The following is a 27,610-nucleotide window of genomic DNA, read 5'->3' on the forward strand; positions in this document are numbered from 1 at the left end:
CGTCTGCCTTTGGCTCCGGTCATGATCTCGGGGTCCTGGGATCGGGCGCTGTGTCCGGGCTCCCTGCTCAGCAGGGAGCCTGCTTCTCCCTCTCCCACTCCCCCTGCTTCTGATCTTTCTCTGTCAAATGGATAAATAAACTCTTTAAAAAAAACTAAAGTGCATGCTGTCAGGACAAGAGCCGATGGAGAAGAGACGGTCAGAGTGGAAGGACCCTGGGCCCTGGGATAGTGGCAATAGATCTGTTTGTATAATACAAATTATAGAAAATAAATCTCAACATGGCTTCTGGCTGAAGGGAAAGAGTAGATCCAGGTGTCCCTCACCATGATGAGCTGTGTCGGGTGAAAAATGTAATTTGCAGAGGGATAGAGGGAGAGTATATCATTTATTTCATGGGATAACTAGGAAACAGTGTATACGGTTTGTGGATACATACAAATGTAATAAATCTATAAAATCATAGGAAGGAATCCCACGATTTCTGAATCAAGGTTTCCTCTGGTTAGGGAGTGGAGGGGGTGGGTAGTATGCAGAAGGGGTCCACAGGGCTTCAGCTGAATCCGTAACGTTCAAATTGACGAAAGCAGGATGGTAGGCACAGAGGTTCTTATTTTTTTATACTTAAGGAAATTTTAACATAGGGAACTAAAATGAAGAAACGTTGCTTAAAACGCTTCTTAGAATCTAGGGTCATTTATTTTGTGGTTGTTAAAGTCGAGACTGGGGGAGTCCAGTGTTTTGTTTTTCATATATATTTTTTAAATTTAATTATTGCACTATAAAATTGACTTTTTGGTATACAGTTCTATGAGTTGCTTCCTCTTCTTCGCTGTTGTGAATAATGCTGCTATGAAATGGGTGTACAAATATTCCTCAGAGACCCTGCTTTCAATTCTTTTGGGTAAATACCCAGAAGTGGAATTGCTGGATCATATGGTAATTTCGTTTTTAATTTTTTGAAGAACTGCCAAACTGTTTTACACAGCTGCTGTACCATTTTACATTCCCACCAAGAGTATACAAGAGTTCCAATTCCTCCACGTCTTTGCCAATATTTGTTATTTTCTGTGGGTTTTTTTTTTTTTTGGTAGTAGCCATTCTAATAGTGTCAGATAGTATCTAATTGGGATTTTGATTTGCATTTCATTTTCTAATGTCCATGTGATTCCTTCTTTGATCCATTGGTTGTTTAAGAGTGTGTTATTTAATTTTCACACATTTGTGAATTTTCCCATTTTACTTCCGTTACTGATTTTTAACCTCATCGTGTTGTGGTTAGAGCAGATACTTTGTATGATATCTATGTTTTCTAAATTTTTTAAAAAGATTTTATTTATTTATTTGAGAGCGAGAGAGCAGGAGTAGGGGGAGGGATAGAGGGAGAAGGAGAAGCAGGATCCCCGCTGAGCACGGGGAGGGGTGGGGGGGCTCGATCCCGGGACTCTAAGATCATGACCTGAGCTGAAGGCAGACAGTTAACCAACTGAGCAACACAGGCGCCCTGATATCTACCTTTTTAAATCTACTGAGACTTAATTTATGGCCAGCATATGGTCTATCCTGGAATATGTCCCATGGGCACTTGAGAGTAATGAATTCTATTGTTGCTGGTTAAAGTGTTCTGTGTACGTCTGTTAGATCTAGTTGGTTCATTGTGTTGTTCAAGTCCTTTATTTCCTTGCTTTTCTTCTCTCTGCTGTTCTATTATTGAGAGTGGAGTATTGAAGTCTCCAACTATTATTATAGAGCTGTCTATTTCTCCCTTTGATTCTGTCCATTTTTGCTTTATATACGCTAATGGTCTGTTATTAAGTGTGTGAATGTTTATAATTGTTACATCTTTTTGTGGTATTGAACCTTTGATTAATAAATGATATCCTTTGTCTCTTGTAAACTGTTCTGATTTATAGTCTATTTTGCCTAATATTAGTATAGCCACCCCTGCTCTTTTTTTGGTTACCATTTGCATGGAATATTTTTTTCCATCCTTTCACTTTCAGCCTGTTTGTGTCTTAAATCTAAAGTGAGTCCCTTGTAGACAGCCTAGAATTGGATCATGTTTATTCATTCAGGCAGTCTCTGTCCTTTAGTTGGACAGTTTTAATCCGTTTACATCTAAAGTAATTAGTGATAAGGAGGGACTTCTGTAATTTTGCTAGTTGTTTTCCATATGCTGTATAATTTTTTTGTTCCTCGTTTCCTGCATTACTGCCTTCTTTTGTGTTTGGTTGATTTTTTTAGTAGTCTAACAATTTAATTCCCTTATCATTTCTGTTTGTATATATTCTTTAACTATTTTCTTTGTGCTTATCATGGAGTTTACATTTAACATCCTAAAGTTATAGCATTTTACTTTGAGTTTATATGAGCTTAATTTAAATGACATACAAAAAGCTGCTCCTTTATAGCTTCATCCCCACCCCTTTCAGGTATTGATGGCACAAAATTACATCTTTATGCAATGTGTGCCCCAAAACGTAATTATTTTCAAATGCATTAGTCTCTTAAATTATGCAGAAAACAAAATGTGGAGTTACAAACTGAAATTATAATACCAGTTTTTATATACTGTGGTTTTTTAAACATATTAATCTCTTAAATTATGTAGAAAACAAAAAGTTATCTTAACTGTGTTAATACTAGCTTTTATCATTGCCCATGTATTTACCTTTACCATGATCTTTCTTTCTTTATATGGCTTCGAGTGATGGTCTGGTATCCTTTTATTTCAACCTACAGGACTCTCTTAGCCTATCCCTAAACCCCGGCAACCACTGATTAGTTCTCCTTCACTATAGTTATGTTGTTCAGGGAATGTCATCAGAATAGAATCCTGTAGTATGTAACCTTTTCAGACTGGCTTTATTTTTTTTTTAAGATTTTATTTATTTATTCAACAGAGATAGAGACAGCCAGCGAGAGAGGGAACACAAGCAGGGGGAGTGGGAGAGGAAGAAGCAGGCTCATAGCGGAGGAGCCTGATGTGGGGCTCGATCCCATAACGTCGGGATCACACCCTGAGCCGAAGGCAGACGCTTAACCGCTGTGCCACCCAGGCGCCCCTCAGACTGGCTTTATTCGCACAGCTTTAAGATTCATCCAAGTTCTCGTATGTATGAGTTGTTCATTCATTTTTGTTGCTGAGTATGTATCCACCACATTTTATTGGTGTGTCTGTACCATAATTTGTTCATCCAGTCACCCTTTGAAGGACATTTGGGCTGATTCCAGACTTTGGCTACTATGAAGAGAGGTGCTATGAACATCTGTGTAAAGGGTTTCGTGTAAACATGTTTTTGTTAAACTAGGGTAAATAGGTAGCAGCAGGATTATTGGGTCAAATGATAAGAGTATTTTTAACTTTTAAAGCTTTTTATAAACTTTAGAAGAAACTCCCAAACTGTTTTTCAAATTGTTTTATATTTCCACCAGCAATGTATTAGGAGAGTTCCCATTTCTCTACCGTCTCTTCAACATTTGCTATTGTTAGTATTTCTATTTTAGTAATTCTTATAGGTGAGGAGTTGTATCTTATTGTGGTTTTAGTTTGCATTTCCCTAATGATAGGGAACATCTTTTGCTGTGTTTATTTGCCATCCATGTATCCTTTTTGGTGAGGTGCCTGTTCAAGTTTTCTAGCCCATTTTTTAATTGGGTTGTTTGTTTTCTTTTTTTTTTTAAAGATTTTATTTATTTATTTGACAGAGATAGAGACAGCCAGCGAGAGAGGGAACACAAGCAGGGGGAGTGGGAGAGGAAGAAGCAGGCTCATAGTGGAGGAGCCTGACGTGGGGCTCGATCCCGTAACGCCGGGATCACGCCCTGAGCCAAAGGCAGACGCTTTAACCGCTGTGCCACCCAGGCGCCCCTGGGTTATTTGTTTTCTTATTACTGAGTGTCAGTATTTATATACTTGGGACAAAAGCCCTTTTGTTGGGTATTTTATTTGCATATGTATTCTCCCATTCTATAGCTTGTGTGGTCATTTTTGTCAGAAGTGTCTGACACAGAGTGAAATTTTAGATTTTGACTAAGTTCGGTTTATCATTTTTTGAACATTTTGTGTTTTTGGTGTCATGTTTAAGAACTACTTGCCTAACTAAGGGTCATGGAGATTTTCTGCTATGTCTTCTTATAAAACTTTTATAATTTTACATTTTCTTTGAAGATTTTTAAAAAAGATTTTATTTATTTATTTGAGAGAAAGAGGGAGTGAGAGAGAGAGAGTGTGAGCAGGAGGAGGAGCCGAGGGAGAGGGAGAAGCACACTCCGGGAGCTCAATGCAGGGCTTGATCCTGGGACTCTGGGATCATGACCTGAGCTAAAGGCAGACGCTTAACTGACTGAGCCACTCAGGAGCCCCTACGTTTTCTATTTAGATTTATGACTTAGCTTTTATGTAAGTTGCAAGGTTTAGGTTAAGTGCATTATTTTATATATTATGTCGAATTATTGTAATACTATTTATTGAAAAGGCTATGGCTTTTCTCCACTGAATTGCTTTTGCACTATTGCAAAAAATCAAATTACTATGTCACTCTGGGGTCCGTTTCTGGACTATTATGTTTCACTGATTGATGTCTTTTCTCGGCCAGTATTGTACTATTTTGGTTGCTATAGCTTTATAGTAAGCCTTAAAGTCTGGTAATGTGATTCCTTCATCTTCTCCTTTTGCAAAATTATTTTAGTTATTCTACTTTCTTTACCCTTCCATATACATTTTAGAGTCAGTTTATCTGTATCTGCAAAATACCCTGTTGGGATTTTGGTCAGAAGTACATTGAATCTATTGGGGCGCCTGGGTGGCTCAGTTGGTTAAATGTCTGCCTTCAGCTCAGGTCATGATCTCAGGGGACTGGAATCGAGCCCCTAGTTGGGCTCCCTGCTCAGTGGGGAGCCTGCTTCTCCTTCTAGCTCTGCCTGCTGCTCCCCCTGCTTGTGCTCACTGTCTCTCTGTCAAATAAATGAATAAAATCTTAAAAAAAAAGTACATTGAATCTATAGATAGTTTTGGTGAGAGTTGACATCTTTGCTATGTTAAGCCTTTCAGTCTTTGAACATGGTATGTCTATTTATTAAGGTCCTCTTTGATTTCTTTTATGAACTTTTTACAGTTCTCGGTATACAGATTCTGTACATATTTTCTTAGACTTATATTTAAATATTTCGGTTTTGGGGGAGATATTATAAATAGTATTTTTTAAAATTGGTTTCCAGGGGCGCCTGCATGGCTCAGTCAGTTAAGCGTCTGACTCTTGGTTTTGGCTCAGGTCATGATCTCGGGGTCCTGGGATTGAGCCCCTCATCAGGCTCTGCGCTTAGTGTGGAGTCTGCTGGAGATTGTCTCTCTCCCTCCCCCTGCGTGTTCTCTCTCTGTGTCTCTCTCAAATAAATAAATAAAATCTTTAAAAAAATTGGTTTCTAATTTTGCACTGTTATTATGTAGAAATATTATTGATGTTTATGTGTTGACGTTACAATCCTACAACCTTGCTAATTCATGCATCAGTTCTAGGAGTTTTTTTGTAGACTCTTTGAGATTTTCTACATATATAATCATGTTCTTTGCAAATAGGGACAGTTTTATTTCTCCCTTTCCACTCTCTATTATTTTTGTTGCCTTATTGATTTTTGAGAGTGGGCACTCTTGTTCCTAATGTTAGTGGGGGGAGCATTTCACCAGTTTTTCACCAGTAATTATGATTTTGGGTGTAGTATTTTTTTTAGATGGTTGAGGAAGTTCCCTAATTTGGTGTTTTTTTTTTTTTTAAATCATAAATAGATGTTGAATTGTGGCAAATGTCTTTTCTATATCAATTGATATGATCATGTACTTTGTATTCTTTACACTGTTAATCTGGAAGAATTTATTAATTGAATTTCAAACATTGAATCAACTTTTCATTACCCAGACAAAAAAACACTTGGTCACAGAATATTGTTCTTTTTTAAAAAAATTTATTAGGCTCCACATGTATGGATCCCAATGCAGGGCTTGAACTCATGACCCTAAGATCAAGACCTGAGCTGAGATCAAGACTTGGGCACTTAATCAACTGAGGCACCCAGGCACCCCCAGAATATTATTCTTTTTATATTGCTGCATTAGATTTGCTAAAATTTTACTGAGGAGTTTTGTGTCTGTATTCATGAGGGAATATTCATTTAGTTTTGGTTTTCTTTCTTTTTGTTTTTTTTTTGTACTGTATTTGTCTGGTTTGTTATCTGCATCATAATAGCCTCATAAAATGAGTTGAGAAATGTTTCCTTCTGTTTTATTTTCTGGACAAGATTGTGTAAATATTTGTTAGACTTAGTCACAGAAACCATTTGAGTCTGGAGATTTCTTATTCAGAAGATTTTAACTACAAATTCAGTTTTTTAAAAATATGTATGTTTGACTTGTAACTTATTAGTTTCAGGTGTACAACATTATGATTTGATATTTTTATATATTCTGAAACATTCATCATAATAAATCTGGTTAACATTCATCACCACGGTTATAATTTTTTTTGTGATGATAACTTCTAAGATCTCTCTTAGCAACTTTCAAATATATAATACAGTATTATTAACTATAGTCACTGCGCTGTATGTTATACCCCCATCACTTAATTTATTGTATAACTGGAAGTTTGTGCTTTTTGACCACCTTTACCCATTTCGCCCACACTGACTCTCTGCCTCTGGCAATCACCAGTCTGTTCTCTGCGTCTGTGAGCTCAGTTTTTGTTTTTGTTTTTTATATTCCACATGTAAGCAAAATTGTATGCTATTTGTCTTTCTCCATCTGACTAATTTCCCTTAGCATAATTTCCTCAAGGGCCATCGATGTTGTTGCAAATGGCAAGATTTGCTTTTTTATGGCTGAATAATAGTCCATTGTATAGATATTCAATTTCTAGACTAGATCTCTTCAGGTTATTAATTTTATCTTGGGTGAGTTTTGATAATTTGTGGTTTTAATGGAAATTCTCCATTTTATCTAAGTTGTTAAATTTCTGTGCATAGACTTGTTCCAGTTTCTCATTATTCTTTTAATTCCTGAGGGGTCTGTAGTGATGTCCCTGCTTTCCTTCCTGATATTGGTGAGTCCTGTCTTCTCTCTTTTTGTCCATGTCATTCTTCTTAGAAGCTTATCAATGGTATTGACTTTTTCAAAGGCAAGCTTTCAGTTTTATTGATTTTTCTCTATTTTTGTTTTTACTTCCACTGATGATTGCTCCTATAATTGTTTCATTCCTTCTGCTTGCTTTTGGTTTATCTTGCTCTTGTTTTCTGGATTTTTACATCCGAAGCTTGGATTACTGAGTTGAGATGATTCTTTTTTTTTCCTGATCTCTAAATTTTATAAGCATCTGACACATTTTGATATGTTTTTTTTTTAATTTTTGTCCAGTTCAAAGTATTTTATAATTCCCTTTGAGAATTCCTCTCTATGAATTTGCCTTTCCAGTCACTTATAGAACTTGCCATCTATTCCATACTTTTTGGTTCCTGGTTGTAACTAAGTGCAGTAAATTGAAATACAGGTCATCTCACGAGGGTTTTTCGTAGCTTCATTTGTTGTTACGAATAGTAATGTGATATTCGTTTACATTGCTTTATTAAGGATAATAGTAACTGCCACGTATTTAGGGCTTACTATCTCCTGAGCACTATATTGATCAGTTTACATGGTCTCATTAAATTCTCTCAACAAGCTTTTCAGTGAGGTACTGTTATTAGCCCTGTTTTATGATTGAGGAAACTGACACACATATTTTAAGTCACTTGTCCAGAGCCCCTCAGCCAGAATGTGGTAGATCTGGAATTTGAGAATAGGTTTGTTGCCAAATGGTGAATTCTTCACCATTATGCTACATTTCCTTTCATTATTTCATTTCTTGCCTTGTCAGTAAGATGTTATTTTCTTGAAGGCAGATACTATGTCTTATACTGATCTCCTTTTCCCTACAACACCTGGAACCACGTTAGACACATAGTAATGGATTGATTTATGTTTGTGGAACTCAATTTAATGGCATGAACTGACCTGGAAGAGAATTAAACCTGTGACATTTGCCATATTGCCCCAGTTTCTTACCAACTAAGCTAATTTAGCTCAGTCTCCAACACAAAAACAAAAAAGCTGACAAAATATTTGTGACAATAGGAATGGCCAAGGCTTTGAGCTGTCAAGGAGATTTATAAGTATGACTAACTGAAAAGAAGTCCGTCTCCAAGTTGTGCTGTTTAGTTCAGGCCTTCAGTCTGTCCTTTTGCTCTCTATGGTCCTCCTTTTCATACTTCGAATTTGTTTCACGGTTCGACTCTCTCACATGATTTCCTTTTTATCCTTCCCCGCCCTTTACATCTTGAAGCTTTAGGTAAACTCTTCACCATTTGTTTATGAAACACACATGTGAGTCTTACTATATACCACGTGCTCTTCTAAGCACTTTATACATATTAACTCCTTATAACAATCCCACGAGTTGGGTACTGTTGTTCTCATTGTACAGGTGAGGGAACTCTCACAGGACTTTCTAGTGGCCCATTATCCATTTCCCATACACAATAGAAATCTGAGTGGCAGGCTGCAGATGGATATAAAGTGAAAACAAAGGCCTTTGGCTTTCATATGGCCAGTCACTTACCTGTTGGGCTGTGCTCAGGGTCTATAGAGGGCAGTGCAGGTATATAATTGGGGGACGGCTTTGCCACGAAACACCCAGGGGGTTCTGTTGCCCTTAGCTATGACCCTCTCTCCCAAGAGGCAGCCCAGAATCTTTTCCTACCTGTCCTACAGTCTAACTCACACACACACACACACTCTCTCTCTCTCTCTCTCTCTCTTATACACATACACTCGTGGGACATGTATAATGTTCGTGGTTCATGTCTTGGATTTAAAGCAGGGTACAGTGACATAGTCTCGAAACTTGGTGAGATCTGAGTGTGATTTCTCCCTCCGACTCTTGCTATCTATGTGATTTGTGGCAAGTCATGTAATCACTCAGTGTTTTGATGTTCTCAGCTGTGAAATTAAAGAAGATGATAATGATTATAATAGAAACTGAGGGATAAATCAGACGATGCATTTGAGTACTTAACAGTGATTGGCATGTGGTAATGCTCTATACATGTTCAGTCCTTTTGCAATTATTGATGTGTAAGACCTTTTTATATATTAGGGATAATCCACACTTCGGCATATATGTAGCTCGTAGAACTGAATTTTGAGGACCCAGAACAGGCTTGTCTTTATCTAGGAATTTCTTAGTTGTTTAATCTTGACACTGGTTTTCTCTTCTCTGTTTCTGGCCTTTCATGGGCCCTTGGGATCAATTCCATCATCCTCACGATTTAACTTTCGGTGCCCGGATAGCTAATTGGCTTTGTGTAAATGCCAGCATTCTTTTAAGGCCAGTGGCAAAGCCTGGCACCTGAGTCCAGCTTTACCTGGGCTATTAATGCGATGTTTCCCTCTCCCGGGGTGAATGTTTAGGCTGTGGCTAAACAAGAATGTTTATGCCCAGGACCTCCCATAGGCAGACCCAGGGACAGAGTTAGGCCGGGCCTGGAATGGCCACTGATGACCCCTGCTCTAGGCACATGAGACTTGAGCAAGAGTCTTCAGCACTCAGTTCTCAGAGCACGGAGCTCCCCCTGGAATGACCCTGTTGTAAAAGCATGGTAACCTGGCCAGCCCTGGGAGCTGGAGTGACATCGCTTTGGAGGACCGTGATGGCTTGGCGTGGCCTCGGAGCATTCTCCCCTTGGTCACCCCCCTGAAAGTGTATTTACACCTAGGCCAGAGGATGGGTAAGGTAGCAGAGAGACCCCTGAAACCCGGAGGGAGGAAACGGGAGCTTCTGTGACTTTCCGCCTGAGGCCATGTATGTGAGGGAGGGTGGCGGGCCCAGGGGGGAGTCTGATATCAGGCAGTGAGGGGGATATAAGAATTTGGGGGTCTGAAGTTAGATAAACCTGCATCTTGAGCTTGAATCTTGGCTCTTCTATCTTATGTGTGACATGAACCAGGCCACTTTGATTCTCTGAACTTGGTTTCCTCATCAACAAATGGGAAAAGTAATTGTACCTGTCTCAGAAGATTGCTGTAAAAATTAAGCGGGAGAATTTATGTAAAGCAGTTAATTAGATAACTTGCCTAGATTATGTTAAGTGCATATTATCACCATCCTCGTGGCATTGGAAAAAATGAGCAACAGTAATAAACGGAGTGCGGGAAATGAAATGTGCTCTTCTCATGGGTCTCCTTGTAATGTCTCTCAGTCTTAGGCACACATCTGTGAGCTTTAAGAGAATACCTAGAGTTCTTGAGGGTCTTCGAAGTATGGACTGCAGGCGCCTGGGTGACTCAGTCGGTTAAGGGTCTGCCTTCGGCTCAAGGTCATGATCCCAGGGTACTGGGATCGAGTCCCACATCGGGCTCCCAGTGGGGAGTCTGCTTCTCCCTCTCTCTGCCTCTGCCCCTCCCCCCTGCTCTTGCGTACACTCTCCCCCCCTCAAATGAATAAATAAAATTTTAAAAAACAAAACCAAAAAGTATGAATTGCTTTCCCATTTAGGGCATGGGAGAAATCCTGGTATCGCAGTGCTGCTGTGAATGTGCGTGTGTGTGTGTGTGTGTGTGTGTGTGTGTGAGAGAGAGAGAGAGAGAGAGAGAGACCACTCAGCAGTGGTTGTACCTGACCCATCAAATCCACTTTTCTTCAGCAGGAAGACTGTGTGTCATTCTTTTCTTCTCCCTCAGTTGTAAAGGACCATTTGCCTTGAATGATGAATGAAGCTGCCTAAGTCCATCCTCAGAGCTCTCTCAGGCAGAGTTGGTTCCTGACCTGGTTGTTCTTGACTTATAAAGGGTTTCTAGCATATGCTTCAACAAGTCTAGTATTAGGAAACTATTCTTACCCAGTGCTGGAGACCAGTGCTTTTCTTCTTCTTCTCCCCCCACCCTTTATCTTTTTTGTTTTGCTTTTAAGTCCTAAAACCCAATCTGTAAAACCAATCAAAGCAAGCCTGGGGGGCTGCCACTTCTGCGGTCTCCACCTCCTGCAGCAGCCCTGAAGACATTTCGTGTTTTTTTTTTTTTTTCAGTTGGGGTGTTAAGAGTATATTTATTCTTTTTTTTCTGTTTCTTTTTTATTATTATCATGTTATGTTAGTCACCATACAGTACATTGTTAGTTTTTGATGTAGGGTTCCATGAGTCATTGTTTGCGTGAAACACCCAGTGCTCCTTGCAGCACATGCCTGAAGGCCTAAGAAAGTCGGGAACACAGTTGACAAAACCCTGCAATCGGCTGACTGGTTTGACTCACCTTTTCATGCCTAGGACACTGTTCGGGCGAAAGGATTGGGCATGGCTGTATAGTTAAGTAGCCCTGTCTCACGACACAGGTACCCCGGTACTCTAATCACAGGGCACTTGCTCGGGGGAGCCCCCCTTTCCAGCTGTTGCCTGAGCTGCGGCGGCCAAAGCTGCTGATGGGGGCCGACTGGACGTTGCGGGAGCACGGAGCTCATTATGTAATCAAGTGTTGTGGCCAGAGTGTGCTCAGGGGGCAACTGGGGGACTTTGGCGGCAGTGGTCAGGACATTGCATTAGTGCGTAAGACGCCCGCGTGCCAACTCCGGGGCCCTTTTACACAGCCGCTGGTTTACACGGCCTCCCTTATGGCAGAGCAGAGTTTGACATGTTTTTGCCTGCCCGTGCGACAGGCTGAGTGTGACCTGGACTTTATCCTGCTTTTTTGTTTGTTTTTCTCCCGCTCCAGGCTGCAGATGCACATGCTGAATGGAGCACTTCTGGCTCTGCTGTTCCCGGTTGTAAATACCCGGCTGGTAAGTTGCCTCTTGGAAGAACGTACTGCCAACATACAGACCGGTTATTTGCTCACTCCTTCACTGCCCCGTGCTTGCCCTCGGCTTGAGCTCATGTACCCATGTGAGCTTTAAAATACGTGTATATTTAATATTGCGGTTTGACATGGCCCTTCTCGGATGCCGGGGAGCTTGATAGGTAAGGTGCGGAGTACCTGATGGGACTCTGGGGCTGCATGAAGCGTTCAGGCCAGAACCAGGAGAGACCAAAAAAGCCTACAGGAGCTCTTGAGAGGTTTGGTGGAGAGAAGGGGGGGCTGGGAGCTCCACTTATTAGAGGATTCCAGGTGTTCTAAGGGGCTCTAGTTTGAACTCAGCCACATTGGCCCAGACTAATCTGATGGGGAGCCTCAAAGCCTGTCTGCTTTGCCAAGGGCCCCATTGGGCAAGAATTAGTTCCTTTCCCCCATTTACCCAAACCCGCAGGGCAGTCTGGGCCACCCCACACCCAGTGGCTAGCCAGTAGAATCCCACTGTAGCGGGGTGCTGAGTGTTAAACGAGCATAGAGAGAAGAAGGGGCTATAGGGCTGGGGTGGCAGGGCCCTGTCCTCAGACTCCTTCATGTGGGTCTGTGGAGGGATTAGCCAGCCATGTTAGAAAGCACAGGAAAAGAAACCACCTGTAAAATCCCTCCTACTTGTTTCTGTGTTCATGACTTAAATTTGCCTCATGCATTAAAGATCATAGTTTAAATCTCAAAATGATAATCCTTCCTCTTTGGAGAGCATTTTATAGTTTACAAGGTCTTTTCACATGACAGCTGTGTGAGGTAGATAAGGGCAAGTATTATGGCCTCTTGTTACAGAGGAAGACACTGACGTTCAGGGAGTCACACAAGTTCTAAGTGGCAGAGTTAGGAGTGGAGAAGCCTCTAGATCCTATAAGCACAGCTATACTTCACTCTCTCCAAAAATGTAGTCACACCTCTCCCACAAATACTCATGTGTACCCCCTGATTGTTATGTTTTTAGGTGCCTATTGCACATCAATAGAAATTGAAAGAAAAAACATTCATCTAAAGCAGTGATTTTGAACCCAGGCTCAAAATTTTGCTCCAGGCTCACCTAGGGGTACTTAAAAAACAAAACGAAACAGTGAACAACAACAATGAAAAACAAATAAACCAAAATGATTGATGCCCTGGCCCCTCCCTTGGAGTGTCTGAGTTCTTGATCTGTGACACAGTCTGGGCACAGTGTTTTTAAAACACGTTTCTAATGTGGAGCTGCAGTCGAGGACCAGTGGCTCGGAAACTTAATGTCTGTCCGTAGCCATTCACCCGAGGAAATGGCTAAGAAATGCAGCTTGCCAGACCTCATCCCCAGAAAGCCTTATGATTAAGAGGATCTGGAGTGATACCAGGAAATGAGCATTGGTAATAAGTCTCCAGGTAATGTCGACTGCTGGGGAATCAGCATTTTAGGTGATCGTGATTCCAAGTTACTCCACCCGTGCAACTCCAGATGTGGTCTGAGGAACAGCCTCAGGTGGCTGCTGCCTGTTAGAAATGCAGAATTTTAGGCCCTGCCTCAGACTTGCTGCATTTTAACAGGTGGCTTAGAGGGCCTCCCCCCTTTCTTCCAAGAGCCCAAAGCATCTTGTAGAGAGACCGCAGGACTTCCCGAGGGGGGGAATGCCGGGGTGCGAGAGGGGCAGGCAGTATCGTCTCTGTCACGATAGGCTGGGCACACTCGGTTCCGTGTTCCCCTGTGAGCTGGGATCAGCAGGCACAGGCTGCTAGCTTAGCTACCTTTGCTCCCCCTTCCGTATTCCCCGCAGTACATGACTTGCCTGACTTGACGTCAGCCGAGTCCTTCAGCAGGACTCCTGCTTTGGTCTCAGAGCTGCAGGGGAGAGGACCAAAGAATGGTGCCAAGCAAACACATTGGAAATGGATTCTTCACGGGCTCAGGGCTGTGGAGCAGGGCTGGAGGTGCCGTCTGCTCCCTGCCTGTGGAGGTCCCAAGCTCAGGCAGAGATGTGGGTCCAGGGCTGTCTTATCCCATCTGTCCGCTCACCCTGTCACCGTTTTCTCAGATGAAGAGGTCAGGCAGATAAAAAGCTGCTCTCCTTCACTTTCAGCAGCTCTGTCGGATTCCAGGAAGGGGTGGTGCACCAGAAAACTCCCCTTCTGCATCCCCCGGGGCTCGTACAGTCAGGGACCCTGAGTCTGAGAGCTTCCAGCCCACAGCTCTGGCCCATCTCTGCCATCGGGTGAGGCGGATGTGGTTCCTCGAAACAGGTCACCCGCATCCCTCTTCCTAGTGCGACCTTCTCCCCAAGGAAAGCCAGATAGTCTTCTCCTTGCAGAACCACTGAGCATCTGCAGATGCGATGATTCCCATCGTGTGAGCTTGAAAATAAAGCCCCCGCCCAAGCCCATTCATACATCTGAAGTTTTCCTTCAGCCGGTATTGTTACAGCACAGTGGCATTTCTGTACTAGGCCAGCTGACACTTCCGGAGTGTTTACTGTGCGCCCGGTACTGTTCTTAGTGCCCTCTGTGGGCTAATGTATTTGATCCTCACAATAAACTTCTGAGGCAAGGCACTGATAATTATCCCCAAGATCAAGGTGCCGGCAGGATTGGTTATCTCTGAAGCCTCTCTCTTTGGCATGCAGATGGCTGCCATCTTGATGCCTTTTCCACATGGTCTTTTCTCTGTGCATGCACATCCCTAGTGCCTCTCTGTGCGTCCAAATTTCCTCCTCTTCTAAGGACACCAGTCAGGTTGGATTAGGGCCCACCTAATGGCCTCCTTTTAACCTACTCACTTCTTTAAAGGAGGTGTTTCCAAATATAGTCACAGTCTGAGATCAGCCCTTCAACACATGAATTTTGGTGGGGACATAATTCAGCCTGTAATAGCTTTCTGCTCTGTTCAAAAAACAGTGTTACTCTCGTCTCCTCTCCTTCCCTCCCTTCCTTCTCTTTCTCCCTCTCCCCTTCTTCCCCTTTCTCATGGCAGATTTGCTATTATAGTTGCTGTAACACCTATTATTTTCTGAATACATATCAAGCGATAGTCAACTAGCTCATCAGGAATGTTCAAGTAACTTTCCTTAACACTGAAACTTCCTTGATGAGCTTAATGAGTGATTCCAATCACCCGGGTAAATAATCTTGGTGCCCTTTTTTCTAAAATGAAGCTGAGAAAAGCTCAGGGTGATGGCTCCATTTGCATGTGTCTTGCCAACTGGCTTTGGCTTGGTTATTTTAAATGGTTGGGACCCCTCCTGGGCTACTTCTGGCCGTTCAGACTTTTTACTTTGCAACCCCTTAGTTGAGCTCAGATTGACTTAAAATAAGACACAGGAAGACAGGCAACTCTTTCTTAAGCCTGATGATCCAGTTAGGTAGGAACTTAGCTTTTGACTTCTCTTTGCTCTTTCTTCTTGACCCTTTATCTTTTTCATCTTCTTTTGTTTTTCTGAGTAATAATCTGGAAACAAGGAAAAGAAAATGAGCTAGCGTGTGTGTAACACATCACACACACACTCACATATATAAGGACAGAGAAGGGGGGAGTTCCAGGAAGTTGCCACGGTCTGCTAAAGGATTCGGGGTCTTCAGTGCATTTCCATTTGCTGTGCTCTGTCCTGTGACTTACTGGCACTGGGATTTGCTGACCAGCTAGAGAATGCCCGGGTCCCAGTTTCTCCTGGCTCTCCATCCTATCAGCTGACACCTTGGGGGAAGGAACATGTATTCCAACGGCTCATATTATAAGGAAATGCTCTTTGCTGCCAGGATTCTAGAGAAGGTCTTTTTCTGCCTTCAGAAGGTGTGTCTTAAGGGCAATCTTTCTTTTGCCCCTTGGAGGGAAGGAGAGGAAATGCATCATGGAACTATTGATTATTAGATTAGCAGGGAGCTAAAAGCTTGTCTGGTCTCATCTTACCTTCTAGAGGGGGTCCTTAGGAGGATAAACACCTTGCCTTAGAAGCCAAGGTGAGTACCCCTAAAATCCAGGTCTCCTGACTCAGACTTCAGAGCTCTTTTCCTGTCCTATGAGTGGAGTTCAGTGCAAGTTTGAAAGCTGGTGGGTCCAGATGCTGGAAATGCTTCTTAGCTTCTGTCCATCTAGAAGAGTTGGGTCATAGGTTTCTTTGAGAAGCTGAAGAAGACTGTAGCACCTCTTTCCAGGTAAATGCACAAACACAATTTTGCACATAATTTCAGGAGACTGTCACCTGCTGTCTCCACCCCACTGGAGGTGGTGGCGAGGCCGGGTTCCTTATCTATTGCCTGTGACTTAGCAAAACATAACATATTCTAGGCCCAAACGCCTTCTGGAAAGTGAAAGCCAGGAGCTGGGAGCTAAGTAGGGTGCCCATGGAACCTGGTTACATATTAGATTTTCAGTTCCATCTCTTACCTTGCGAGGTTGATCTGGTCCTCAGAGGGAGGCACTGGGCATAAGCTGTATCCTCAGCCCTGTACCTTTTGTCCTCAAATGCCCATGAGAGTTCCTTCTAAATGCAGAGTGTTCTGAGCAAGGGAGAGTGGAAACAGAAAACAAACTTAAAACACCGTATCAGCCCCCTTCCCAGACTGAAGACTCTGGCCCGGCCTATATTTGTGATTGTAGCCATCTGTCTTCTATGAGAATAATAATAAGAAGAATGGTAATGATTCTTTTCATCAAGCTCCTTTCTTCTTCAAGGCCCGAAGCCTTGTGTATATTATTATCTCATTATCAAAATTGCCCATTATTATGCATCGCTGTTGATCTCCCATGTGAATTCCTTTTTCCCCTCCTTTCGCATTCTTCCCCTTTTGCCTGGCTCCTTTGCTGTTAGATCATTCTCTTGAATGCCCCTAACTCTGAGACCAAGTGGAAGGGCTTGGTAATGATTTTTTTCATTATTGGGGCGGCTCCCCAGCTTCCACAGTCATTATCTTCATGTTCTCAAGATGCAACTTCGCCACTGGCACACCTTGTCCCCATGTGTGCCTCTTGGAAAACTTTGCTTTCACCAAGGCAAATAGGCTTGAGAATCTTACTCGTTGCTAATTGGCACATTGAAATGTGCTAATTGACCTAGAAAAGTTATTTCTGTGCCTAGCGAATTGAGCTATTTAAAAAACTTATAGTTTGGATTTTGGACCTCAACTAGGGACAGAATGTCCCTTTGCTTTCCTGAGAGTACTTAAATTATGAAAAGCTTGGTTTCACAAGAGGCCTTCACTTTCTGAAGAATCGGTGTGGGCAAAATTGTGCCTCGGATGCGGAGAAGAGTCTGGTGTTCCTGGGCCAAAGTAAACCAAATAGATGCTAGGGACTGTTCTAGAATATGTCTAATCACCGCCTTTATTTTAAGATTAATCTTGGAGAGTCCTCTGTCCTCCATGAATCCAGCCCAATCATATAGGCCATCCAGACTTTGATGGAGCACATGTTGGCATGATATACTGTGCTGTAAGCTGCAGGGGTTGCAGAAATGGCCAGGGTGCGTTCCTGGCCCTCTAGGAACTTGCAGCTCAGTTAGGAAGATAAGGCACAAATTATGGCAGCATTAGAATTGAAATCATGAAAAATGTATATTGCAAGGCAATTCAGGCTTAATTGCTAAATTGCAATCGTTCCAAGTTCTGAGATGGGAAGAAGATTAATGTTAGCATTTATCAGGCACCTACTGTGTGTCAGGTAATTTACATATGTTATCATTTAACTTGCACAAGAGCCCCATTTTACCTATGATGAAATTGGGATTCAGAGAGGTTAAATGACTTGCTCAGAGTTACATGGTTTCTTTTTCTTTTCTTTCTTTGTTTTTTTTTTTAAGATTTTCTGTATTTGAGAGAGAGAGAATGAGAGAGAGAGAACATGAGAGGGGGGAGGGTCAGAGGGAGAAGGTTGCCTCCTGGAGAGCCCAGTGGATTAAGTGGTCCAAAAAAGCTTCAGGGAGAAAGCAAGCCCCAGCTGATCCCCAAAGGGTGATAGGGCGAGTGGACTATGCGTGCAGTTGCAGAGGCGCAAAGCAGTTCAACGAAGGGCATGCGATGGCCAGGGCCCAGGGGTGGGATACTGCACATTTATCACCTCACGCTCACCACTGAGATTCTGAGGAGCAGGAAGGAGAATCAGAACTCTGGTGGTATGTATAGACATGGTCACTTATTTGCAGGCCACCAGAAGATCTCCATAACACTGCTTCTGTTACGTCTTTTCACCCTTTATCATCGTGTTTAGATTCTTGTGCATTTCTTCTCTTTTCCACCTCTACTGATAAGAATTCCTTACAGGGTGGGACTAAGCGACCAGAGAAGCTCTTGCACGAGTATCTCACCCTAGTGTATTAAGAATATGGATGTCGGGAGCAAGGGTAGGGATGCAGGTTCCTGTCCTGGCTGCGCTCCTCCCACATGCGTGTGCACGTGTGCGCATGCCCCTGCCCGTGTCTGTGTGTGTGTGCGTGCGTGCGTGAAAAAGAGAGGGAAAGAGGGAGAGGGAGGGAACTTGGCCAAGTTACTTGACTACTGTGGACCACAGTTCTCCCATCTATGAAATGAAGATGATAGCCGTGCTTTACCTCCTAAAGCTATCCTGCGGATTAAGTCGTTAATGTGGATAAAGCTTGTAGCCCAGCACCTGGCAAACAGGAAGCGCTCAATCAGTGTTAGCTGTTAGTATTGGCTGGGATCCTCACAAAAGTCCTGTGAGGTGGAATTAGCATAACCGTTTTACAGATTGGGTCCTCCAAAGTTGTTTTTTAAGATTTTCTTCATTCACTTGAGAGAGACGGAGAGAGCGTGCAAGCAGGGTGAGAGGAAGAGGGAGAAGCAGACTCCCCGCTGAGCCAGCCCGGACCCCAATGTGGGGCTCAGTGTGGGGCTCAATGTGGGGCTCGATCTCAGGACCCGGAGATCACGACCCAAACTGAAGGCAGGTGTCCAACCATCTGAACCACCCAGGCGTCCCCGAGCCCTCCAAAGTTTTGAGTAGCTTGTATAGGGACACAGAGATGGAACTGGCCTGAGAGCTTTGGTCTTTCTGATACAAAGCTCATGGACTTCCTCCTCTTTCCTAATTACTTAGATTGATTTTCAAGTATTGAGCCAAATCAACTCTTTGTGGTAAATTTTATACAATACCCATTAGAGATTTGGGGGATTGATTATACTTTTAGGACTTTTTAAAATAAAAAGAGGATATGGTCATTGAAAAACCAATAGGAATATAGAGAAAGCTAATCATTTTACCCACCATGTTCAATCCTGCCCCTCCCCCTGCCCCAGGGGTAAGTTGCGATAAAGGCTTGTGTATCTTTCTACATTTTTCTTTTGCTCATAAATGCAAAGAAAGATTTTGATATTTCTAGGGTTGTTAGTTATTAGGGTTTAGGTTTCCTACACAATTGGCATTACACAGTAAACATTGCTCCGGTGTATTTTCCTTTAACCTAAATCAGTAGGTAATCAGCAATCTTTGCAGATAATGGATGTAACTCATTCTTCTCTGATGGCTGCTTAGCACTCCGTAGTTTAGTTGGACTGTATATTCAGCCAGTCCTCGGGTTCCCAGCACTACACCATAACTAGTCTCGCTGGACAAGGATAGAGTCTTTCGTGGTATTTGTTCCCTGTAGGACCTTGCACCTAGTATATGGTTAAGTATCCACAGAGAGAGTAAGTGAATTAGTCAGCCAATCTAAACCTCTGTCTTGCTTAGGGAAATCCCGGGGATCCCTCTCACACATGTCCTGAGATATTGAGAGTGAGGACAGAGGGATGATAGATGATATTTTTTCCCAGGTGAATTATTTTTTAAACCACTTAAAATAACGATGTTTTCCTGAGTACAGCAAAAGACATGTTTACTGGTGAAAATTTGTGAAATACAGAAAAGTATAAGTGAAAAATAACCATCAATGCAAAGGTGATTATTTTTCAATACATTTTATTTTAAGACTCTTTTACTTATTTGAGAGAGAGAGCGAGCACAAGCAGGGAGAGCGGCAGGCAGAGGGAGAGGGAGAAGCAGGCTCCACACAGGGCTCCGTCCCAGGACCCTGAGATCATGACCTGAGCCAAAGACAGACGCCGAACCAACTGAGCCACTCAGGCGCCCCTTTTCAATACATTTAAAACAACAGCAAAAAGCATGAGACGTTCGTGCCTTTGTCTTTACAAATGTATAACTGCTGTATTTACAAAAATAATATCCGTTCGTAATGGGGAAAAAAATAGAGAATACAGAGAAACACCAGAATAAAGCACATCACTGAGCAACCACTGGTAAACATTGCTGCGTATTTTCGGTATTCTGTCTCTGCGCAGATGTTAAGAGTTGGTCCCGTGTAGGGGTCACAAGTGCCGACCCTGGAGCCACCCCATCTGTGGTTTTGTGGCTGGCTCCTCTGCCTTTAGCCATGTGACCTTGCAAAAGTTAACTCACTTCTGTGAACTCATTTTCTCATCTATAAAATGGTGCCCCGGTGAATGGATATCTCCATGTGTGGTGAGCACCTCGCGAGTGCCTGGCACATAGTGTCAAATGCTGCTGTTGTTCCTGCTATCCCCAATATTATCTTAGAAATCGAGGGGCATTCCTACTGGCACGTGCTTTTTGTGATGTGTGTCTTCAGAACTTCGGCGCCGGCTCCTTAAACTGTTGGGTGATGGTGAAGTAAAGGGGGCTTTGTTTCTGAATTAGCCATGCTGAGCAAGATTAAAATTCCCTGGCAGGCTTCCTTTTCCACACTAACAGCACCTTTGTTTTTTGCATTTGTTTCAAAGACAGCCTGTTTGATTTGAGAACCGGCCAGCTCTCTCTCCTCCATTCTGACAGGTGAATCGGGCCCCCTCCTGGCTTTTCTTCCCATTTGAAGAAAATGTCCAGACCTTTGGGGTTGCCCGTGAGGCCCCAGCCCTGAAGCCCGTGGAGGGAGGGGCTGCAGGGAGCGAGAGTACCAGGCCGGAGGCTTTTTGCCTCCAGAGCTTGCTAGTTCTCTGCCTTTTGTTTCATTTTCTTAAAATGGGATTAGAAGTGCCAGCCTCCAGCGGTTGTAACCAATGCTTCTCATCCAACCTGGAGCCACTAACCCCAGGCAGCGTATCTTTAGGCAGTAAGAGCCTTATCTGGTGGGTGATACCACTCTCTCCAGTCTGTGGACCAGTTGTTCTTTTTTTTTTTAATTTTATTTATGAGAGAGAGAACAACGAGCACACGAGGAAGAGGAGGGGCAGAGGGAGAGGGAGAAGCAGACCCCCCTGAGCAGGGAGCCTGCTGAGCACAGAGCCTGATGTGGGGCTCCATCCCAGGACCCTGAGATCATGACCTGATCCAAAGGCAGACGCTTTACCGACTGAGCCACCCAGGTGCCCCTGTGGACCAGTAGTTTCTTAACCCGGGCTGCATAGTTAGAAACACCAGAGCCAATTTAAAAACATACCCATTTTCAAAAAGCACCCCAGCTAAGCTGGTGTGCAGCCAGAGCAGCTCTGCCCTGCACCCCACTCCGGGCCCAACCTGCCGCTGAGTGCCACTTGGAGCTTTGAATGCGGTAATGTCACTTCATCGAGCCTCCCATTTCCTTGTTTGTCAAATGGGATTAGTAATATCTGCTCTCTACCTCACAGATAGCTTATGAAGAAGAGATAACCGATAACACAAGATAACAAAGAGATAGCAAAGAGCTTTGGAAGGTTAAAAGCACTGCACAAATGAGTACTTGCCTTGTTATCTCTCCCGTCAGTCACTTTTTAAGGGGGGTTTACTTAGGATGTAATTCACACAGCATAAATCTATCCTTTTAAAATGTACAATTCAATATTTTAGTGTATTCCCAGAGTTGTGCAGTCATCATCACTATATTTAATTTTAAAACATTGTTGTCATCCCCCAAAGCTTCTTTGTATACCTGTTGGTAAGGAAACATTTTACTCCACCTTCAGTATTCTTCTGGCTGGTCTAAGAATTAAATTGACGCAAGACGATTGACAGGAATAAAAAATTCCTTAGTACATACAGAGGTCTCATAAATATGGGACCTTAGGAAGTGACCAAGAGGCAGCTTTTATACTTTTTAGACAAAGAAACCATAAATTTGTAAGGAATTGACGAGACAAAGAAAACTTATGTTTGAGAGCTTTAATTTGTAAGGAATTCTAAACAGAATTTGGGCTGGGGTAGTAAATTACTAAAAGTAATAAAATTGGTTTATATAGGCTTCTTTGGCTCTGGATTCATTGTCTTTGCTGATAAGGATGTCTCTCTACTTTTCTGGGGCAGGGAAGGTACCTGTCACATGGAAAATGTATTTCCCGCTTTCTGGAGACAAAAGGCGGGGAGTCAGAGTTTTCTTGTGCTGTTTCTTAAGTAACTTTAATTTAAAATAATCATTATGCTACTGTGGCATATCTTGGGGCCGCTGCCCTGGACCCCCAGTACCCATTAGTGGTGTCTCTCTACTCTCCCCTCTCCAGGATCTTGCCACTGCTAATCGACTCTCTGTCTTCATGGATTTGCCTATTCTGGACATTTCATTTAATTGGAATCATATAATTTGTGGCCTTTTCTAAATGACTTCTTTCGTTCAACATAAAATTTCAAGTTCATCCATTGTTGTTGGTGCACGTATCAGTACTCCATTCTTATTTATGGGCGAATAATATTCCTTTGCATGATACACCACATTTTGTTTATCCATTTATCCCCTGATGGTCATTTGGGTTGTTTCCACCTTTTGGCCATTGTGACTAATGCCACTGTGATCATTCTTGTAATGTCAGCTTTTGGGTAGATACCTAGAAGTGGAATTGTTGGATCATATGGTAACTCTGTTTTTTAACCTTTTGAAGAGCTGCCAGGTTGCTCTCCAAAGTGGCTGTGCAGTTTTATATTCCTACCAGCAGTGTATGGGGTTCCAGTTTCTCTGCATTCTCGCCAACACTCTGTATTGTTGGACCTTTTTAATTAGAACCATCCTAGTGGGTGGGAAGTGATGTGTCACTGTAGATTTGATTTGCATTTCCTTGATGATGAATGATGGTGAACACCTTTTCATGTATTTATTGGCCATTTGTATATTTTCTCTGGCGAAATGTCTTTTCAAATTCTTTCCCATTTTTTGTTGGGTTATTTGTTTTTTATTGTTGTGACAGTTCTTATGGATACTAGACTCTTATCAGATATGCGATTTGAAATATTTTCTCCCATTCTGTGGGTTGTCTTTGCATTTTATTTACGGTCTCCTTTGAAACACAAAGTCTTTAAACTCTGATGAAGTCAAATCTCTAATTTTTCTTTGGCTGCTTGTGATTTTGGCATCCTGTCTAAGAAACTGTTGCCTAATCCACTGCCACGAAGTCTTATGACTGTTTTCTCATACGAGTTTCATGGCGGTAGCTCTTACATTTAGGTCTATGATCCATTTCAAGTTAATTTTTATATGTAGTGTGAGGAAGGGGTCCAAATTCATTCTTTTGCATATGGATATCTAGTTGTCCTGGCACCATTTGTGGTGGAATTCTTTCCTGTTGAAATGTCTTGGAACCCTTGTCAAAACTCATTCAAAAATAAAAGTAAGGGTTTATTTCTGGGCCATCAGTTCTATCCCATTGATGTATATGTCTCTCCTTATGCCAGCATCACTCTGTCTTGATTATTGTAGTTTTGTGGAAAGCTTTGAAACCGGCAAGTGTGAGTCCTCCAGATTTGTTCATTTTTTTCAAGATTGTTTTGGCCATTCTGTTGCCCTGCATTTCCATATGAATTTCAGGGTCAATCTCGTCAATTTCTGCAAAGCAGTCATAGGGGTAGCATTGAATGTAGATCAGTTTGAAGAATATCGCTCTCCTAGCAATATTAAGCCCTCCAATCCGCGAACATAGGATGTGTTCTATCTGTGTATTTAGGTCTTCTTTAATTTTTTCAATGATGTTTTCTAGTCTTTAGAGCATGGGTTTTACCCTTCTTTTGTTATACCTATTCTTATGTATTTTCTTTTATTTAAGAGAGAGAGAGCAAGAGAGAGCATGAGCAGGGCAGACGGAGAGGGAGAAGCAGGCTCCCCGCTGAGCAGGGAGCCTGACATGGGGCTCCATCCCAGGACCCTGGGATCATGACCTGAGCCGAAGGCAGATGCTTAACCACCTGAGCCACCCAGGCGCCCCTGTATTTTATTCTTTTTAATGGTATTGCAAATGGAATTGTTAATTTCACTTTCAGATTGCTTTTTGCTACTCCAGAAATACAGTTCATTTTTTCTGAATTGATCTTGTATCCTGCAGCCTTTCAAAACTCATTTATTACTGCTAATATGTGTGTGTGTGTGTGTGTGTGTGTGTGTGTATTTTTCAAGTATTTTTTTTATAGATAAGATCATGTCATCTGCAGATAGAGGTGGTTTTACTTCTCCTTTCCCATCTGGATGCCTTGTATTTGTTCTTCTTGCCCAGTTGCCCTGGCTGGAACTTTTAGTACAGTGTCGAATAGAAATGTCAAGAGAGGACATCCTTGTCTTTCCTCGTCTTAGAGGGAAAGCATCAGTCTTTCATCATCGAGTAGGATTTTAACTGTGGGTTTTTCACCGATGCCCTTATCAGGTTGAAGAGGTGTCTTCAGCGACCTTTATTAAATGTTTACTATTGGAGAACTGTGGTTGGTAGGCTATTGCTTGATGTGGAATTACTTAGTCATTCAAAGTTTGGAATTACTTTAGGTGAGAAAATGTCACTTCGTCCCAAAGGAGGCATTGTAATACTTCAGGGGCTCAGAGTCATCTACATTCAAATTAAAATATGAAAGCTTAAGCATATTTGGAAGAACAGATAAAGCTAATAGAGTTTCTCTTAAATTACAGTGATACTGCATTGCCCTGAGAGAATTAAAGGCAAGTGAAATGATACTTCAGTGCTGGCATATTAGTAGCTTATGGAACAGCAGCTGGTTACAGAATAGCTCGAATGCTTCGTGTAGGTCTATGAGTCAGGTCAGACCACCGTAATAGATGTAAATGTCTCTTACAAAGGGTAACGTACTCCATTTTCAGAGTTGCTTTTTTGTCTCCAGTTGTCTTCAAAATAACTGGCTTAGAATAACCTATTTGCCAAAGAGGCATATCTTGGGGTGGCAAAGTTTGCTCCCCTGCAGAAACAACGAGATTAAGTAATCCACCTAAAGGCATTGAGCTAGTGAGTGGCCAACTTGCAAATTAGAACCCATGTTTCTGTTTCCAAAGCCCATTCTCTTTTCCCTCCACCACCCCACCTTCCGTACTGTATCCCAAGTCCTTGACACTCAAAGTGTAGTCCACCGGCCAGCAGAATCGGCCTCCCCTGGGAACTTACTAGAAATTCGGTCTTGGGCCCCATCGTAGACCTATAGCCTGCATTTTAACAAGCTCCCCTGGAGATTGGTGTGCACGGGAAATTTTCAGAAGACCTGGGAAGCAAGATTGAGAGGAAGCAAATGACCAATACAGTGTACAAAGGAGCAAAGGCAGCTCAGTCCTACTCGGCTCTCGTTCTGCTATCGTTCTGTCCTTTAAGGAGACCTATCTTCTAGCAGGTGTGCGTGGAACATACATGGTAAAAAATGGAGGCCTTCCTGATCGGGGATCCAGCTGTTGTAACTGAGGCCTAAACTATAGGGCTTGACAAAAATTGAGGTATTTTGTACTTTACGGTATGTTATACCTCAACAAAAAAGAAAGTAAAAAATTAGGACCCGAAATCCTAAAATCCACTGCAGGTAAATTTTACAATTCGTAGAGTATAAATAGGTGAGGTGACCTAAAGTAAGGTTGAATAGTTATTTTGAGTTTTGAAAGGAGCAAAGGTTAAATACTGGGTGTTCTAGATCTGGGAGATTCATCAGAGCCTCCAGCCAAACTGAGGAACATCGTATGAGGCACTTGGTCTCTGGCCACATGGAACAGGACCAGGAGCCAGCATAGGTTCCCCAAAATACATTATTGTGAAATTTACCACGTTTTGTTTTGATAGGATTACTCCAATGTTAATTAGGGGAAACCAGAGTATAATCTGGGTGTTGGTAAGTCATTTTCCCAAGAACTAAGCTAGACAAGCTAGAGAAAACGAAGGTCTCAGTAATGGACAGTGCAGTTACAGGGCTTCACCGTTTGTTGAACTAATTTACGGAGTTGGTGGCAACTCAGATCAAGGCACAGAGGACTCCCCGAAGGGTCAGATTTGCTTGTGTCCCAAAGCTGGGAAAGATGGCTAGGTCAGGTGACAGTTTCAATATTCCAGAACATCCTGACAGGTAGCACCTGAAGAACAGAAAGGAAATTTTATAGGAGTCAAGGTAAAGCTCAAATACTTGCTTTAAAAAATCAACTGGATCCTAGCACTTTCGAGCTTGGGAGGTCCTGAGAAATTCAGGTAATCTACCTACGTCATATTGCACGTGATAGAGCCCAGAGAAGGGGAACGACTATGTCGTATGGTCAGTGAGCAACAGCGTTAAGGCCTGGAGCTCAGGTCTCCTGACTCCCAGACCAGTGCTCTTTCTGCTTCCCCTATTACATAAGCACTGAATGGGATGCTCAGTGTGTGTGTATGTTGGGGGGGGGGGAATCCCCCACACCAAACAGATGTTGTGTGACACCAGCTGGGTATCCTGCTATTTAACTCATTCTGACACAGCCCAGAGGGAACATCAGATCCCACAAGTTAAGGGCTCAGTCCTGTGATACTGCCCCCATTTCTGGTGCCAGTGACAAGTCCAGCTTGTCACCTGTGCTTCTGACTGACTGGCTATAAATTGGAGGTTTCCATGACCCCCTCCTCAGGTTCGACGTACTTGCTAGAGCAGCTCACGGAAGTCAGAAACATTGACTGATGTTTACCTGTTGATTAGAAGGGCTCTTTGAAGGACACAGGTGGGCAGACAGATGAAGAGGAGGGTTCTAAGCAAGGGAGCCTCTGTCCCCATGGAAGGAGGGTGTGCCGTTCACCTGGCATGTGGGTGTATTCACCAGCCAGGAAGCTCATCCACTCTTGCTGTTCAGGAGTTTTTATTACAGAGCCTGACCCATAGCCACCCTTTCCCAGAGGTCAGTGCGCATGGCTAAGCATTCCCACCCTCTCATCGCTTTCTGGTGACCAGCCCCATCCCGAGGCCCTGGTTCCCTGGGCGGTTATGGGCTTAAAGCTCCACCTTGTGGGGACTGGCCCCCCAACCCTGCAGCTGGGCATGAGGTCTGGAGGCATGAGGCAGGTGTGTCCTGTGGTGGTGGTGTCCTTTGGACTATTCCCCCGTCTTCTGAGGTGGCCTTGGTGTGCGGCCTGTTCCAGGCGTCAGCTGAAAAGCTTTTTAATAAAAATGGAACCCAAAGGAGGAATGATAAGGTATCTGATTTTAACCCAAAGTGAGAGAACACCAGATGTTTCATTCTGTCTGAAGGTTCGAGGGAGGAAAAGCAATTAGCAGCTGCTACTGATTTAGCAACAGACACCTGCTAAATGAAAATCTGTAAAACCGGCCAGGCTTTGGCACCAGAAGTGTGTACGCCGCTTCTCAGACATTTCTGGGAATCGTAAATTATGTTGGCCCAAAATAGGTTGTGGGTGGCAGAGGGGGTGAGTGGGCTCTAGAGAAGCGAAACATGTCTGTATAGACCAGGATCGTGTTATTCTGAGATGACAGCAACTTAAAATGGCTTTTCGGTGGGCAAATGGAGAGGAAGAGAAGAGAAGGAATCTTTCAGAAGCTGCCTGGTTACTCCCTGCTTCTCACCTGA

The 27,610-nt window shown here is 42.9% G+C and overlaps 1 protein-coding gene across 9 annotated transcripts in view; it reads left to right on the top strand.

Annotated features, from left to right (window-relative positions):
• Positions 1-27,610, top strand: part of TMEM164 (transmembrane protein 164) — a 178,767-nt gene that overhangs the window by 80,790 nt on the left and 70,367 nt on the right. For all 9 annotated transcript variants that reach the window (XM_026478836.4, XM_026478831.4, XM_026478822.4 and 6 more), the window contains one exon: positions 11,790-11,856. In XM_026478836.4, the coding sequence (XP_026334621.1) occupies positions 11,790-11,856 (67 nt within the window). The remainder of the gene's footprint in view (positions 1-11,789; positions 11,857-27,610) is intronic.

This window comes from Ursus arctos, chromosome X (assembly GCF_023065955.2).
Source record: "Ursus arctos isolate Adak ecotype North America chromosome X, UrsArc2.0, whole genome shotgun sequence".
Lineage (NCBI taxonomy): Eukaryota > Metazoa > Chordata > Mammalia > Carnivora > Ursidae > Ursus > Ursus arctos.